This window comes from Coffea arabica, chromosome 2e, assembly GCF_036785885.1.
Source record: "Coffea arabica cultivar ET-39 chromosome 2e, Coffea Arabica ET-39 HiFi, whole genome shotgun sequence".
NCBI classification, from domain to species: domain Eukaryota; kingdom Viridiplantae; phylum Streptophyta; class Magnoliopsida; order Gentianales; family Rubiaceae; genus Coffea; species Coffea arabica.
The window spans coordinates 59,167,579-59,185,326 of record NC_092313.1 but is presented as its reverse complement, the minus strand read 5'-3'; the positions used below and the strand labels follow the sequence as shown (position 1 = coordinate 59,185,326).

The following is a 17,748-nucleotide window of genomic DNA, read 5'->3' as shown; positions in this document are numbered from 1 at the left end:
GAACATGGCAGGGTAATCTACCAATCTTTTTGTCAAAGACTGAAAAATTGATACAAAATTTAAGCATTAACATAGGAAATCAATCATTCAACATGATCTGAATGAGCTTTACTTTGCTAAGGATAAAAATCTTTTTACTACCAAGTTTTGAATCTCAAATTAAATGCCAAAACAAGAAATTTCCTATCTTTTTTTTGGTGATTTCAAAAGTTCATTTTTACGTTTAATTCTTTACAAGAAATCAAACAAATCTACTTTGGCACTCTTCATTGGCAAATTTGCACATGATCAAAATTGACAATCGCTGCACAAATCAATATGCTTTCTCAAGATACATAGCCACCAAAAGAAAACACATAGACCATGCGAGACAATTCTGTCTAAGTCAGATTATAGTGCTTGGCCTTTAAAGAGAGTTATAAGCATTCTGCAATCTACTATTGCATGGCCGTCCTCCAGCCTTTTTGTTGAACTTCGTCAAATGTGTATTTCGTAGATATATGATAAATTGCATTTATATGTTCAAAAGTTGCAATTATCAAATGGATTGTTATATATGACAAATTTTGTTCTTTTCCTTGATGAATTCTTAGATGCATGATGAGATGATAGTCTAATTATTAAGGTTTAAGTTTAGAAAATTGCAGAATTTGACTAGGTCATGGCAACATTCAAAAATTTTCTAGCTGGTAGTAAAATTGAAGAAGCAATATTGACGGTGCAGAGGTGGAGAAATAAGTTTAGCGAATCTCTAGTTAAATAGGTTAATTGAATTTGGTGGGTTATCACTTACCCAATTATACCCATTTTATTTATACATATATGTAAAATTTAAGATACTCATACCCAACTATTTATGGGTGTGTATGAGTAGACTTCAATTAAATGGGTCTCTTTGACACCTCTAGATTATAAGTAGGAAATTCTAAATTCAACACCTCTCACTTAAAAAAATGGCATGTGGTGGGCTTGGCAATTGGGAGTGGGGTTTGAGGAAAAACTTCTTCGAGTGAGCAGATATTTTTCTTATTGTTAAGGGGCCAAATGCTAACAAAAATGAATATGCAGGACTAACTGCCACAAATATCTATTCACACGGGGCTGAATTGTCATTTGACTATTTATCAAGGGTCTGATTCACACACGTGACTTTTTTGCAGCATCAATTTAAAATATTAAAATAAAATATATAATTATAATAAAATTTTATAATTATAATAAATTATATATATATGTATATATTATAATATAAATATAAATATATAATATATAAAAATATTAATTATACTAAATATTATGTAATTATAAGATTTTGGAATCACACTTGGGTTTTGGACAAAACTCACCCTTTTACTAAGGAATGGAGGGATGCTAAATTTTTAGAAATCATTCCAAAATTTCAATTCCCATACCAGTGAACCAAACACCAATTATGGAGTTTATTCCATTCCTTCATTCCGATACCCTTTTACCAAATGCCCCCTAAAATGGAAACCCGGAAACCAGAAAACGTAAAAAACTCCGATTTGCCTGTAGAGCGAGCCAGCAGCTAGCCCAGCTCATTCTCGCTCTGAGCCCGAGCCCGCGCCCGCGCCTGATCCCTGACGACGGTCCCTGGCTTCCTAAGCTCTGCTAACCTCAACCGCCACCCGGACCACCGCCGGCGTCGCTACCACCACCACCGGTTTCCTCACAAATTGACGTTATTTCTGTGCATTTCCTACTTCGGTGTGTGTAAATTAGTAATTGGTGAGTTCGCTATTATTTCTAGTGCAGCATTAATATCTGTGCTTTTCTTTTTTCCACTCTAGGTTTCAGTCTGAAATGGAGAATTGGAAGTTTCAGTTGTAGTGTAAGGTAGAAATGTTACCTTTTTGATTTTTTATAGCTTTTTTTTTTCTTTTTAGGAATTTATTTTGCTTGATATTTGGGGTGAAACTAGGGAAACTGAAATGCTCATATATTTTGCCTTTTCTGTTTTCCACTTTTGATTGGTTTAGTATACAGAAAGCATAAAAAGAATGAAAGCATTTTAGCTTAAAACAAGCATTTCTTTCTTTCCTTTTTAAAAATTTTTAAATTTCTTTTTGAATTTATGATCAATTTGCTGGTTTTGCACAATGGGCTAGATAGGAAATGGTGGTTGTCTGGAGCATGGTGTTCCATTTGAAGACTGGCGAGGCTCAGGGGAAGTGGAAGGAGGGCTGTGTTTAATGGGATTGACTAGTGAGAGAGTAGACTGATGTGATGGCCGATTGCGTAGGGGGAGCAAAACTGTAGGGTTCAGCTTTTTGGAGCTAAGTAGCTGACTGATTTTTTGTACAGCCCCTTGCTCACTCTTTAGAGAAAGAGCATTGGGTGGCATGAAGAGCTGAGGCACTAATGTGGTGTTGAAGGTTCTAGCTAGTTTATAAGGTGAGGGTAATGTGAGGTGGGTGGAGAAGGGGAGAAATTTGCTCTGGATTGTAGGAGTAAGGTCACTACAGGAAAGCTATATTAAGGATAGCCTTCTGTCTGGTTATTTTTTGTTTCTTCGGTTAGAGATGCAACTACAACCATAGCGTATACTGTCTTGTACAAATATATTTCCAGATGCAGTGTAAACTCTCGCACCAAAAGAGAGAGGTTCAACTTAAAACACTTAAAAGAAAAATTACGACATTTGAGCAAATCTGCTGGTCCTGCATGAATCTCTTTAAACTCCCCATGTTTATGATTTTCCGATCCTTCTCTTTCTTTCCCTCTGAAGAAGCATTTGTGGAAGATGTCTTGAACATCAAAGACTTTGTATGAACAATAATTCTCATTGGACTAGATTCTACTTCAAGAATTCTTTCAAATCAAAGACTTTGTATGAACAATAGTACTTATTGTACTAGATTCTGATTATCTCTTGTACTATTGGAGGACCTTACTAACTCTTACTGCAGATGTATGAATGTTGTCAAGTCTGCTAGTGGGAGTATTGTCATGCTGTCCTCCACTGTCGGATGGTTTGGAAGCTTTTGCTAGAGGATAACCTTTTTAGGTAGCTACTGAAGTGGGATTTTAGGGTTTCAGATGGAGCATTCACTTAAAAATTGGTGGCTATCTGCGCAATTTATGATTTATATGACATCTATGGAAAATGTATCTTTGAACTTCTAAGCTGTGCCATTATTGTGGCTTTGAGATCCTATTTCTTGATCTCTATGTTTCCTTTAGCATCTTGACTTTTCTGATACTGCCTAAAAATATGTAGAGAGAGTGCAAAGCATTTCCTTTAACAGATTTATATTTAATTCACCTACAAGTTCTCATCTGTCTTTACTTTTTCATCTTGTTGATAATTTCTGGTATTCATAAAGGATAAAGAATTCATCCAACAAGGAAGAAGAAAGCAATATAAGTTTCTGAGAAGTTTCATTTGCATTCAAGAGGATTGATTACTGAGCTTTATCATATGAATTTCCTATGTTCACATGATTGCATGCAATAGTACTGTGTTTCCACATTTTTCCTATTCCGGCTACCAAAATTTGTTGTTCCCTTGTAAACTCTTAATCGGCTATAGTTGCATAATTAACTCTTAAACACACAGCAAAAATTCCTCAAGACACTGCCGCACGGCCTCTTGCTGTTGCTAATGCATTTGCCGCTGCTTCTACATATTCAGCTTCATCTTCTTGAGAAGGAAGGTGATGTTGACGGAGGCTGCAAGGCCCCTATGTATAACATTTGGTTATTTCTGCATGCTTATTTTTAATGCTGACTTCAATGGATGGATTGATAAATTCATGGTACAGCTTGGGTGCAAGTTGACACTAACTTTTTTCTAACTCTCTCTTTCTTCTCTCTTCTCTTTGCTTCTTGTTCGGTTGTTTATGAGTGGTTTCTTTCAGCATAAGCAGGAGGACAAATGTCGGATGCACTGTTAAGTTTAGTTGCTTGGATAAGATTTTAGTCGCCAACCATTCGTTTTACATGAATAGATGTGAGACATAGATGCGTGAGTGAGAGAATATGCCAATGTCCTGATACATTCACTCAGGTCAATGGATGATGAAGTTGTTGAAGTTGTCCATGTAGACCGAGAGAAGAGGCAAAAAAATGGTGAATCGCACACTCATATTAACCATGATAGAAAGAAAAATCTTCCGGGGAATTCTGCTGAAAACGAGAGAAGCTGTCAGGTTGAAAATGGAATTGAGAAGCCGTATGTGGGTATGGAGTTTGAATCTGAAGAAGCTGCCAAGAGCTTTTATGATGCATATGCAAGGCATGTGGGTTTTAGCACACATGTTGGGCAGTACAGCCGTTCGAAGCCAGATGGACCAATTGTTAGGTGGGATTTTGCTTGTTGCAGAGAAGTTTTTAAAAGAAAAAATGTTGAAACCTGTAACGCTATGCTTCGGATAGAAAAAAAAAATTCAGATAGTTGGATTGTGACTAAATTTGTGGAGGATCACAACCATTCTACAGTGAATCCTGGAAAGGTGCATTATCTCAGACCTCGAAGGCATTTTGCTGGTGCTACTACGAGTGCAGCAGAGACACTTAGTAGCCAGAATGACCTCATGATCTCCACTAATGGAAATAACGTATATTATGAACTTACTCACCGTGCAAGTTGTGTCTCTCCAGTAGAAATAAGTGTTCCAGTGAGAAATCTTAGCCCTCTTATGCCCATAAATTTTGTTCAACCCTGTGGGCAAAAAAGGACTCTGGGAAGAGATGCTCATAATCTCCTCAACTATTTCAAAAAGATGCAGGCTGAGAATCCTGGCTTCTACTATGCTATACAGCTTGATGATGACAATTGTATGACTAACATTTTCTGGGCTGATGCAAGATCAAGGACAGCATACAGTCACTTTGGTGATGCAGTTATATTTGATACCATGTATAGACCTAATCAGTTTCAGGTTCCATTTGCTTCTTTTACTGGGGTCAATCATCATGGTCAAATGGTGTTATTTGGTTGTGCTTTAATTTTGGATGAGTCTGAGTCTTCATTCGCATGGGTTTTCAGGACATGGTTATCTGCAATGAATAATCATCCTCCTGTTTCAATGACAACTGACCAAGATAGAGCCATCAAGGCAGCAGTTCATCAGGTATTACCAGAAACTCGTCACTGCATTTGTAAGTGGCATATCTTAAGAGAGGGCCAGGAAAGGTTGGCTCATGTGTATTTAGCTCATCCTTCCTTTTATGGAGAACTTTATAGCTGCATCAATTTTTCTGAGACAATTGAGGATTTTGAGTCTTCATGGAGCTCCCTCCTTGACAAATACAATCTCTGGAAAAATGAGTGGCTTAAAGCTGTATATAATGCTCGCCAGCAGTGGGCCCCAGTTTATTTTCGCGATTGTTTTTTTGCTGCATTTTCAGCAAACCATGGGATAAACTCCTTTTTTGATGGGTATGTGAATCAACAGACCAACCTTCCAACGTTCTTCAAGCAGTATGAAAGGGCTTTAGAAAATTCCCTGGAAAGGGAAATAGAAGCAGATTTTGATACGCTTTGCTCCACACCTGAACTGAAGACACCATCACCAATGGAACAACAAGCAGCAAGCCTGTATACAAAAAAGATTTTTGCGAAGTTCCAAGAAGAACTTGTTGAAACTTTTGTTTACACCGCCAATAAAATAGATGGTGATGGTGTGATAAGCAAGTTTAGGGTTGCAAAATATGAGCATGATGACAAAGCATATATTGTCACATTGGATATTTCTGATGTGAAAGCAGATTGTAGCTGTCAGATGTTTGAGTACTCAGGCATTGTCTGTAGACACATTTTGACTGTTTTTACTGTGACAAATGTGCTTAAGCTTCCAGCCTGTTATATACTGAAGAGATGGACGAGGACTGCCAGACTTGGATCTGATGACAGAGGTGCAGATACGCAGAGTATGGAGTCTCTAACGTCTCGTTTCAACAATCTATGTAGGGAAGCACTGAAGTATGCAGAGGAAGGGGCAATTTCTTCAGAGACCTATTGTACTGCATTGGGTGCATTAAGGGAAGGTGCAAGAAAGATTGCTGTGGTGAAGAAGAATGTTGCCAAAGTTAGACCTCCTTCATCTCAAGGGAGTGGGCATTTTCAGGATGAGATTAATAAGAAGACACCTTTACCAACTTCTAATGCGTGTCCACCTCTGCGGCCATGGTCAGATATGTTGCCACATTGCTTGAACCTGAATGACGTTGGTGTCCCTCTTGCTGATTCGAATCAACCATCCACGGGTCCTGTGACTATTAACCATGAAGGAAGCCCTTCTGATAGTTCTGTGTGTACTGGCGCCTTTACAGTTTATTTTATCAAAATTTTGTTAACAATTAAAAGCACAACTAATGTGGATTATTTCAACTCGTTCTCTTAAGTACTTCATTTCATGCATGCAGGTTGTTCTCACTTGTTTTAAGTCTATGACATGGGTTATAGAAAACACAGATCCGGCCAATAAAGTAGCTGTCATTAATCTGAAGGTTTGATCTCTTGTCCCTGGACTTAGACTCTAGCTTGGGAGACTGCTGTTTTTTCTGCTGTTATTAGAAGGAAAAGTGGACATGATAGTGCGCCAATTAGCAATTATGGATAAGTTGATTTTTAGGATGCAGTTGTAAAAATCTTCACAAATCAGAAGATAGGAGAGGGAACAATAAGATCTAGAAGTAGAAACTTTGAGAAATCAGAATTAACTTTAGACATAGAAGCAAGAACTTTGAAAATAAGGACTTGAAGTAAGAAATTCTAGGGATGCCACCTAGATTTCCTTGGGGAAGACCTAAAAGGCAAAGCTACTTTCAGTTCTCTAAGAAGGACAGCACTGGATAATAAATTCAATTCAACAAAGTTCTGTGTCATTCATCTCTACTAATGTACTGCAACTGACATATATATAGAAAAAAAAAAAGAATATAAGTACCTTTAGGACTAAATTTGATGCTTAGAAATCCTAATAAATAAGAAAGATAAAGCTAATAAATGTGAAAGCCAAACTGGACTTGAACCCTTAAGCGTAGGCAGCCAAATTTGACCTTAACAGCATAAGTTTGATTTGATTGGACAAAAGCCTTGATACTTTTAACTTGCCTAGGATGACTCGTGCCTTCAGCACTTAACATCTGTTGGCATTACAAAACTGCCTTCAAACACCTAGAATTCTAATGGAGCATTACTAGTAATACATCCTAGTTGACCTAGATGATTGGAAAAATTGCTCTGTAACAGCTAGGTATAATTCGGTGGAATTGCAAAAGTTACCTTCTTTCCTTCTTTTCATCTTTGCTCTCTGAATCAGGACCTGTTATTCATACTGAAAGTTGAAAGGTATAACAGTTTATACTCATTCATGCTAAAAATCAAAAGACATAACCATTTACAGTCTTACTTTCTTACGGTTCAAAAAGCATTGGTGCAGTTGGATTCAACTTTAAACTGATGCTCCATTGTGTCAAATGTTAGAGAATCAGGATCAGTATCTCAAGGACATTAACACATGAAAGGTGTCTTATTGTATAACCCAGGCTCTTATGCATGAGATGACATATCTCCCTTTGCTCATCTAATAAGTCCTTTTGTATGTAATTGAAACATATTTACAGGTATATCAATAGCTGTTGATTCGTTACTAATACAATGTTGTTGTGCATTTTTGTGTAGTCTTATACATCATACGTGTAGAATTTTACAAGGTGAAATTTATCCTAGTTGTTGTAGCATGTTATCAAGTGAAATTTATCCTAGTTGCTGTAGCATGTTAATTTTTGAAGAGGTATACAACAATTCTAGACATGTTTCTTGCACAAAATAATAAAATGGAGTAAGAGGCTGATTAATTGGCTGTATAAGATCTGTTGGCCATAACTAACGTCTAGTGGGTGCTGCTGCTTGAAATTGGCAAGTGCATCAGAGGTTGTCTGCTCTTAGGCTATGAATTTTGTGACGACCTTAAAATGTTGACACGATGATTTGTTCCCATTGGTTTTGACTATCATGTATTTGACAGGGTGAATATGTACTGGATGCATTGCTTTTGATTTGTTCTACATATCAATTAACATTAATCTGCATTTCTGTCTTGATTATGTTGCAGCTGCAAGATTATGGTAAGACTCCTTCAGGAGAAACAGATGTGCAGTTTAGACTTACAAAGGTCACACTGGAACCAATGTTGAAATCCATGACATATATTAGTCAACAGCTTTCTGCGCCAGCTAATAGGGTTGCTGTCATCAATTTGAAGGTTAGCTTTATAAATTCTTGAAATCAAAAAACAATGGAATGATTTAAGTTTCTCTTCTATGTGGCTACCCTTTTTATGCTTTTTTTTTTTCCTTTGGGTGCCAAATTGTAAATTAGTAGAAGCCAATATAGATGCCTGGTGGTCCTGCATGCCTTTGGTAAAACAGAGCATAAAGTTTGTTGTTAAAGGTATTCACTGAGTGCTGAATAGAATTGAGGAAGATTTTATACAAAATATTCAAGAAGGATAGTAAAGGTTCTAGAATGTTTATATTTGATTTTGGAAGTTGGACATGAGATAGATGAGATGTCTGATACTTACACTGAGATTGCTTGCAGAACCAGGCTTGATTTTGCATGATGACAACCCGAGCATTGTAATTACTGAACATGTATAAGAATTGTTGTTCCTACAGTTCTACTATTGTAATTCTCTTCCATGAGGATGTACATTGGGACATGTTTCCATCTGTATCATGAGGTTCATGGAAATTTCTTTCCAAAAAAAGGTATACAGCAACGTATAACTGGGATTGTTGTACATGAGACAATCTTCCAGTTACAGGTCCTTGTCTCAGAAGCAGATCAGCATCCTTATCATCTTGCTCCATGCTGTGCTCTGCTGACATGTCATCTTTATTGTTTATTTCAATGATTCCCTTCTCCAAAAATACTTGGAGAGTTGGATGATGAGAAGTTTTCAACTGTACATCACCATCATGAATGATAACATTTTGATTTTCTTCCAGCAGCTGCAATAGCAGCTTTTTTGTTTCTCAATCTGTCCTTAAATGTTACTTCCATGCAAGTTGTCATGGTGCTGTATTTGCTCTGATAACAGTTTTTTTTTTCCTTTGAGCACCAAATCTAGGCTCGTTGGTGAATATAAGTTTGCCCATAGACTCTAAACTTTTTAGGAAATTGCTTTATTAAGTGCCTTAGAGTGTTAAGGTCTAAATGCAGCATTTTATGGATATAAAAAATTGGTATGTTGTGTAGAGAAGTTGAGATGCCTTTGTCTTACAGAGTAAGTATGCAGCAAAAGAGACATTTACAAGCAAATAAGTTGCAGACATTTAATGAAAATGAATTAATGCTGCAGGGATTAGGTGTCTCAGCCTTCCCACAAAAAGAGAGTGGAAGTTTATTTATGATTATTGCCATCGTAACATAACCTGGTCCATTGATCTCGTAGGAAACAGTTTTGAAGACTGAGTACTTGATCTCCAGGCAAATGTTTTGTGTCATAGAGAATCTTGGCTATGAAGCTGTGACAGCAGATGAAAGTCACTTGTACAGCAGCTTTATCATATGCTATGCTGCAGCGAAGTCACAAATTGAATACCTATGTGCCGTACTTGTTATGAAGCCCTTATATGATGTGCAATAATAAACACAGGCACAAAACCTGCCTAGCAAAGCACGGTTTGAAATTTTCTGTATCAATTCTGAGTTGTAAGCATGCCAAGACAAATGAACACTTTTGCTTTAGAGTTCAACTTTCTCCTTTTTTGTGACATTTTCCAAATCTTATGTCCTTGTTTGTATTAATAGTGTTAAAATTTTGTACATTGTCCAAAGATGCATCTAAAATTTTAAGTGCTCAGAAGTGTTTACCCTAGTCAATGAGTTTCTGCGTAATGAACACAGAAAGGCTGAGATCTTTGGGATGAAGAACTTGAACCTGTGTAGTTGAGACAATAGAACCTTGATGGTCAATAGTGCTAGACATCTGCCACATGATTTGTTCTTTTCACAAGAATTTGGCTCAAGGGTTCACAGAATGACGAGCAGAAACCTTGGACTAATTTTAAATTCAAATTGAATTTATGGTTTTGGGACTTGATTATTTATAGGATTCAGGGAAACTGGATAAAAGCTATTGGAATCATTTACTTATCTATAAACACACAAAATAGAAATAACATATTATTTGGTGGTAATTGGATGTAACACAAAATGAGGGGCTTGAAAAAATATAGGAACCTCAAATTCAGAGGAAACTGAGTACAACTGCATTCATAAACTATTAATCCTGAGACTATTGAAGTCCTGTGGAATTAATAATATTTTGCATCAAGAACAAACATGACTAAATGTTGGAGAACACTCTTTTTCTTGGATATTCCAATGTTCAATTTTGCATATAACTTGACACAATAACATAATAGGTCGACTTCTTGATTTTGAAAATTGAGATCTTGGTGTTACGATGTTAGGTTTTGGACATCAAGGATTCTTGTCACTCTGTGAACTGTACAATATTGTGTTTTTTCTTGTTTGTTTATTTTGACATCTGTACATAGTAGAAGTTGGTATAATTAAGGACAAACATATTTCCTACATGCAGTTCTGTCTTTCATATAGGTCAACAAAGTAGAGAGGAAGAAATTGTTAGCCTTAAAAGACTCGCTCATGAAGATTTTGATGCTTTATAGTTGGTAGTAAATCTAAGGTCATAGTTGATCGTTTACTGCATGATAAACAACAGTCAACAATAACCAGTGAACCGTGGTAGTAGAATTCATCAGGGCTGCCTTTTGCGGTCCCCTTGTGTAATAGGTGTAAAAGTTGGGACGAATTGAAAGTATGTAGGGTGCTACTACTGGTGAAATCCTTCTGCAGTCCCATTGCGTATAGGTGTGAAAGTTGGGTGGGAGGATTGAGAAGTGAAATCCTTGAGAATGGTGGCTTGACACTATTAATTGCTAGAATTTCGACGGTTCTTGGCAGGTGGTTAAGATTTCAGGAGGAGATTAATAGTACAACTTATCTGCTGGACCTTGTTTCAAAGAGGAGCAAGAATATTAGAAAAAACTTAAAAATGTCAATTCTGAGACACCCTTTTGCTTTCAGATAAATGGCCTCCACTAATTACTAGGGCTCCTCATTGTATAAGATAACTACTTGTTTATCTTATTTTGTTCCCTCTTGCTGCCTCTTAACAAAATCATCGCCTTCTCAACGAAACGGAAAAAAAATAAAATATAAAATGAGTTTATCAACTAAGTTGACACAGAAATTGCGTGAAACAAAAATCTAGGCCGCTATAAGATATGCACCAAATAACTTTATTTCCCTGTTTATTTCCCTTTTGATATTGAGTGATTCTTCACATCATGTTATGAATAATATTTTAATATCCAAATTAAATATTCTGTTATTTTTATGCATGTCAGCTCCAGGATACCATGACAACTACTGGTGAAACAGAAGTGAAATTTCAAGTCTCAAAAGACACGTTAAATTCCATGTTGCGATCAATGGCTTACATCCGTGAGCAACTTTGAGTTTGTAAGTAGCGTTCTCTGCAAGTTCCTTCTATTTCATTGCTAGAGTTTCTTTTGGGAGCAGTTTTATTACTTGCCAAAAGCTAGGCCAATTGTCTACCTAGTGTTACGGTTGCTTGGGCACTGCAGATAGCTTTTGTCTGATCTGGATGAATTTTTCATCCCATGTAACTTTCCCTCTACAACTAGAATTCTATGTGCTAGTTGACATGCTGCTCCATCATCTTATTTGGGGATTTGGACAGACATATTGCTCTTGAAGGGCATAATTGATAAAAGAAATTTTGCATTATGTGAAGAGGACTGCAAGATATTTTAGCAATTCATACACAAGTAATTTAAAACTTGCCTGCAAGTAAATTTGCAGAAATAGAAACAAGTTCAGTAAGATTTCAAGGATTTGTCACAGGATCTAACATGACAGAGTGGCCTGAGTAATTGAAAGTTTAGCATTTGAATCACTCTGATTATCTTAGCTATGTCAAGTACCTCGGTTTAAGGGTGTATCTAGGTTGAACTCTACTCTGATACTAGGCTTTCTACATTCATCTCTTAAACCTTCCTGGGTGAGCTTTGAATTCGTCAAGTGTCCTAAAGGTTAATTTACTTATAAGCAAACCATCTTTCTTTCGTGAATAGCCATTAATTCCTGCTGTACCATTAGAATGAGTTTATTGTGATATCTTTGAGAGCAGTTTTTTAACCAACTTACGTTGATAGATGGGGAGTTATGATTCCATTTAATCTTATCTTGGTGAGGCAACATGGATCAGTATCATTTATAGCCCTGTCAAGTACTGAAACTATGTTAAATGTTGAATCTCAGCAATAATTTTTTAGTGTGGAACTAAGACCTGTTCTGTGATAGTTTTGATTAAATTTGTAATTTGTTTCCATTTCCAGATTTTTTCTTTATGTTAACCATCAGATTAATACTATGGAATATATGCATTTGCAGGATAAAATTCAGAGATTAGACGTAATTTGGTATATAGACTACAAGTAACAATCTGAACATGGGACTGCCTAGTCTTTATGTCCACAAGGCCAAAGCCTGATTTCCATGGTTTTTCTTTTTGGGTCAAATGCATTGTATATTGGGAGGAGGACTAGAATCTTGGACCTCACATAGGGATTTTATAAGATGTCTGGATCTTGTTAAAGTGGGAGGTATATATGTATTGTAAGAGGGAAGTTGCCTTCTCAAATATTTACTGGCCTACTTATTTGTGTTATACGAATACAAAGCTTGATTAAGATGAATATTATTCTGATTATTAAAGCTTCATAAGTTAATTATTGAAAGCCTATTCCGTCATTCTGGAATTTCTGGGATTATGAAGTTTTACTGGAAGTTGCATCTGTTGGAAAAACCTTTGTATGTGAAGTTATGAAGGGAAACAGATAGCTGATAGGATCTTGCATGCGTGTGGTGTTTGTTGTGTCTTGGGACTTTAATCCTTATGATACCGCTCTATAAAAGGTCATAGTAGCTTTTGTTTTTCTGGGCAGTTTGATAGTCCAAAGCATTAAGAAAGTAGATTTCTTGCTGGAATTAGCAAGTTTAGTTGTTGAGGAAAAGGGATTTCACTTGGCTGGTACTTCATAGCGAAAATTGCTGCACAAGTATAACAATGGTGGCACTAAATCTCTCTCACTCTGATATCAAGGCAACAGTTTCCAGCTCTTAGTTTCTGCTGTCAGCTTAGGTTTTCTTGTTTGTGTAGTCGTAATCAGAAAGGAAAACTGCTTAGGTTGATGTTATATTTTATGTGAGAAAATTCTGCATTTGAACAACTTTTTCCTTTTCAGGTTTAGTAATTTTGCGCAGCTGTTCATCCTGGCTACTTTGTCATCCATTTCTGTTATCATTTTCCGACTTCGCCTCCAGCTCTCTTCCTCTCTTTGTTTTTTATCCTCTCATTCTAATCTCTTTGCTTTTGAAGCGTGATCAAAGCCTCAGTCCTTTTAGTTTTGTCATGACACTCAATGATCTTGTCACTCAATGGATCATAAGTTAACAAAAACAAGGAGAGCAGGCATTCATTTATTGTTTTCATGCCAAACCATTTATTTCTTCCTGGGAACACATCTCCCAGGTGCCCATGTAATCCAAAGTTGGGAGATGCTTGGTTTCGCAGCATGGAAGGTCTTATGATTTTTGACTTAAAACTCCTGTTGAGCCTACAGTATGTGACCTGAGGCTGGAATTAGACTGATATTAGTGCTATAAAATGTTAGGAAGTCCATTTAATGCATACATAACATTGCTTTGGAATGAAAAGATAGGATTCAGAAGCATTTGGAAGTCAAGCAGGATGTCTTGCTTTTCATGGAAAGTCCTGTTTAGACATGGAGCTTTTGTGTTTTTTAATAGTTCTTTGGACCTTCCACTAGAATGCAGTTTCTGTAATGTTGGTATGCTCAACATTTTGTGTACGTCTTGAACACAGGATTAAATCTTGCATGCAGAGAACAGAAACTGTAGTCTCCCCGCTGGTGCTTCATGTGGCCGTCCTTAAATAATATGAAGAAGTATTAATGTCTCCCCGCTAGTGCTTGTGTAAAGCAGCAGGGAAAAATCAAAGCATGTTTAGGTCTGTGGAGATAGCTTCTAAACCTGTTAAATATTGTGTTTTGTCAGATGAAACGTTGACTTTTGAGGTCCATTCTAGCAGGCCGCTGGAGGATTTTTCGTGTTATACTCAGTAGCATGTGAATGTGATGTCACTCTCTTGCAGTTCTACGTGCATGATATGGGTCACTTCCTTGGGCAATTGCTAAATTTTCAATATCTCAAGTAACTGCTTTTGATTGATTGTGGATAAAAGGTCTATTATGACAAGGTTTATTTTGATAGCTAAAATTATTATGTCTATGACCTTGACACCTTGCTTATTTCGCTGCTGCATCAGTCAATTAATTTCCTATCCTCTCATAGCATTATAAGAAATATTGTTTGTTGACATGAAGAGATGATATTTTATAGGTGCAGAAGACCTTTGAGTGATTGTTGATTATCTACCACAAGCAAAGTGACGAGGTGAAAGAGCTTCTGCTGCGCACGAAGACGAAAAGATATGCATTGTCCTAATGCAGTTGCTCATTTTGCTGTAATCGCTCGTGTGCTTTCATCCGGTTCAATCCCTGCTGTTTATTCTAATTCTAGTCACAGGTTGTCTAACTCAGTTTCTAGCTGCGTAACCTATCTTTTGACTGTAAGAAACTTTATGGAAACATTTGTATATGGAATTTCTGAAAACCTAGTCCAAGCTTGGTTGCAGAATATTTGAGGTTAGCATTAGATTGTAGTATAGGTCTGGTTATTTGTAGATAGTGAGGTCATCCTCCGTGTAGTGTAACTGATGAAGTTGGTACAGATTTAGCCAAATTTATGCAAATTCAGTTTCCTTCAATCCCTGTTTTATTTTATTTTATTTTATTTTTGGGGCAAATTCCATTTACACCTTGTGGTTAAGCACTTCTAGCAAGCCACCCGCATATACAACCCCCCCCCTCCCCCTCTCCTCCCCCCCCCCCCCCCCCCCCTCTTTTCTTCCCGCCTTTTTGGGTTTAAGTGGAACTAGGTGAAACTGACTACACTAACAGTGCGGTCCAACGGTGAAGTATACAAGTTTTCTTTTTCTTTTTTCGTTTCTTTTATCAATAATAATAAACATTTCTGTGGTCAAATTAGAGTTTTTAAAATTTTTGTGGGTCGAAATGAAAATTTCAAAACTGTTCATCTCCCAAAACCAATCTGACTTCGTTGCTGCAACTTCCTCAGGTGGCGGTCAGCCACCTTTGATCTCTGTCGGCCACCACTTGGTTATTTTACAAAGAAAATTTAGTTCCCAATTCCATTTTTCACTATCAGGATTTGCACCTTGTTTACAAGAACGATGGAAGATCCAAAAAATGTTTAAACAATAAATGGACTATTTTAAGAATAAACAAGCAAAACAAGAGAAATTAAAGGAGATTGCAAATTCTTTAGAATTCACTATAGAATATGACCATTTGGTGGATCATATGCACAAGATCCAAATGAAATATAAATTTCAAAGAAAGTACAAATATTCAAAGGGTTGTCGGCCACAATAAAAGATGAAGTGACATAAAGAGGTCAGCCAATTCAAAAGAAATTCAAAAGAAAGTATAGGCATGACTTACTTGTTAGTAGACGAAATTGTGGATCAAATATTTGAAGAAAGCTTAAAATTGAATAAGCTATTAGCAACAAATGGAGAACCACTTCATGTTACTTACAATTTACAAAAGGGCTGTATGTAATAATGATTACTGTTTTCTATAAAACATTATTTTATTATAGTAAAAAATAGGGCAAAGAGTCCCAGTGGCCCTCAAACTATTAGCCGGATGAACTTTTGGTTCTCAAACAATTAAAAGTAAATTTTTGGCTCCCGATCTATCCAAAGTACAAAATATTAGATCTTTTGTCAAAATCAGCAGTTAATACTGATGGAATCTACGACCACGTGAAACGCACACCGAAATACCAAGGGCATTTTTGTCCACAATGAACTGTGTTCCACTCGGTAAAATGGAGCGAAAAATAATTTTGACCAAACGGTTTACTTTCACCACTATCTCTCCCTCTGTCTGCCATTATCGGCTACTACTGCAACTTCCCCACTACCAGCACCGTGGAAATGATGAATATAAAAATGGCTGTTTTGAGAGTGAAGCCAAACAAAGCCCACATGCAAAAGGCACTGCAGAGCATAGCCACCAATCCAAAGCCTAAAAGGGGTGGTGGGTCTCTCGGTGACGGTAGTCAAAAGCACAAAGGCAGCCACCAATACAAACCCCAAGTTCCATATCAAATCAAGAATCACGAAGGGCCTTGAGAACGAACATTCTTGGCCTACTGGGAGTGATGGGCCACGGCCACAGTCATCCTCATGCTCCTGCCTCTCATCATCATCATCGTAATCATTGAAGAAAATCCTGTGGTGGTTCAAGGTGGCCTGGAGAATGTGGTGGCTATATTGGTGGGGGCCCTTGTGTTATTGTTGGAGCTGCTTCTGTGGCCATTCTAAAGAAGAAGCAAGCCTTGCTACTGGTTCTCCAGGTCCATTTATAGGGATGATAAAATTTTGGTGGCTGCAATCTACTCTTTTGCCCAATGAGAGAGAGCTGGTGCGATCGGTGGCGGTAGTGAATTTTGTTTTGTTTTGAGAGATACGGTTATAGTAGCAGTAGAGCAAAGAAATGGTTTGTTGGTCGACTCTGCTGCACTTTGGGAAGTGGGGGCCTACTGAGGACTGAGGAGAGACAATCAATCACCCATCCGTGCAATTCTCCATTTTGTAGCGACTTTCCTTTCTTGTCTTCTTACTTCTTCTTCATATGCATCTCTTTGCTGTTCAGCTACATTAATTCTTTTCAGCAGCCCAGGTATGATCTCCGTTGACCGGCTGCACATCTCCTTGTCAATCCACTGCTAAAATCTGCAGCCACCATCCGTGTACACCGCAAATCTCTGCCCAGGATTTCTTGAGGTCCACGAAATTCTGACCTTCGACATTTTCTCACACCTGTACAATGGGAAAGGCAGATTGTTGGTTTCTCGCATGCTTCCAGTTCAGCAACTTCTTTGGCTGCAATGGAGTTTTTCTTTGTTCAAGTTCGGGAAGGAGTCCCATTTTACCGAGTGGAACACAGCTCATTGTGGATAAAAATGCCCTTCGTATTTCAGCATGCGTCTCACGTGGTCGTAGATTCCGTCGGTATTAACTGCTGATTTTGACAGAAGGTTTAACATTTTGTACTTTGGATAGATCGGGGGCCAAAAGTTTACTTTTAATTGTTTGGGGGCTAAAAGTTCATCCGGCTAATAGTTTGAGGGCCACTGGGACTTTTTGCCCTAAAATATATAGCTCCAAATATAGTATTAGGTACTCCTTTTCTTATTCAAATTTATCCATTTTCAGTACACTTTGAGAGAATTCATACAAAGATAACGGGAAGAACTATTGCATTTAAATTTTTGACTCCAATGAAACAAAGAGAACTTAAACTATTACAATCCTCTTGTATATGTGTGTGTGTGTGAGACAATAAATCAAATTTAGTATGTTAAAAGACAAATAAACTATGTAAAAGAAGAAAAATCTTATTTGCATATAGAAGAACAACTTCAAAATGATAATATTCAGAAATTTTATTAGTAGTTTCATTAGCTCTTTCACAATATTTTGT

The 17,748-nt window shown here is 37.1% G+C and overlaps 1 protein-coding gene across 3 annotated transcripts; it reads left to right on the top strand.

The window, feature by feature from the left end:
- The first annotated feature begins 1,388 nt into the window (after positions 1–1,388).
- On the top strand, positions 1,389–14,939 carry LOC113739937 (protein FAR1-RELATED SEQUENCE 3). 3 transcript variants are annotated; one of them, XR_003460345.2, is made up of 7 exons: positions 1,389–1,749; positions 3,882–6,275; positions 6,391–6,474; positions 8,085–8,234; positions 9,429–9,688; positions 11,413–11,527; positions 14,513–14,939. XR_003460345.2 is itself a non-coding variant. In XM_072080618.1 (6 exons), exons 2-5 carry the CDS (start codon positions 4,035–4,037, stop codon positions 11,521–11,523), a joined length of 2,586 nt encoding a protein of 861 aa, XP_071936719.1. In that variant the 5' UTR covers positions 1,393–1,749; positions 3,882–4,034; the 3' UTR covers positions 11,524–11,527; positions 14,513–14,939. The 3 variants fall into 3 exon arrangements, 1 of the variants encoding a protein (XP_071936719.1); XR_003460346.2 differs by having other exon boundaries at positions 2,931–6,275; XM_072080618.1 differs by lacking the exon at positions 9,429–9,688 and having other exon boundaries at positions 1,393–1,749.
- The last annotated feature ends 2,809 nt before the right edge of the window (positions 14,940–17,748 follow it).

Coding starts and splice junctions, on each gene's coding strand:
- LOC113739937 (XM_072080618.1), top strand. CDS start 4,035: ATGGATGATGAAGTTGTTGAAGTTGTCCATGTAGACCGAGAGAAGAGG. Junction 6,276..6,390: donor GAAGCCCTTCTGATAGTTCT/GTGTGTACTGGC, acceptor TCATGCATGCAG/GTTGTTCTCACTTGTTTTAA. Junction 6,475..8,084: donor TAGCTGTCATTAATCTGAAG/GTTTGATCTCTT, acceptor ATTATGTTGCAG/CTGCAAGATTATGGTAAGAC.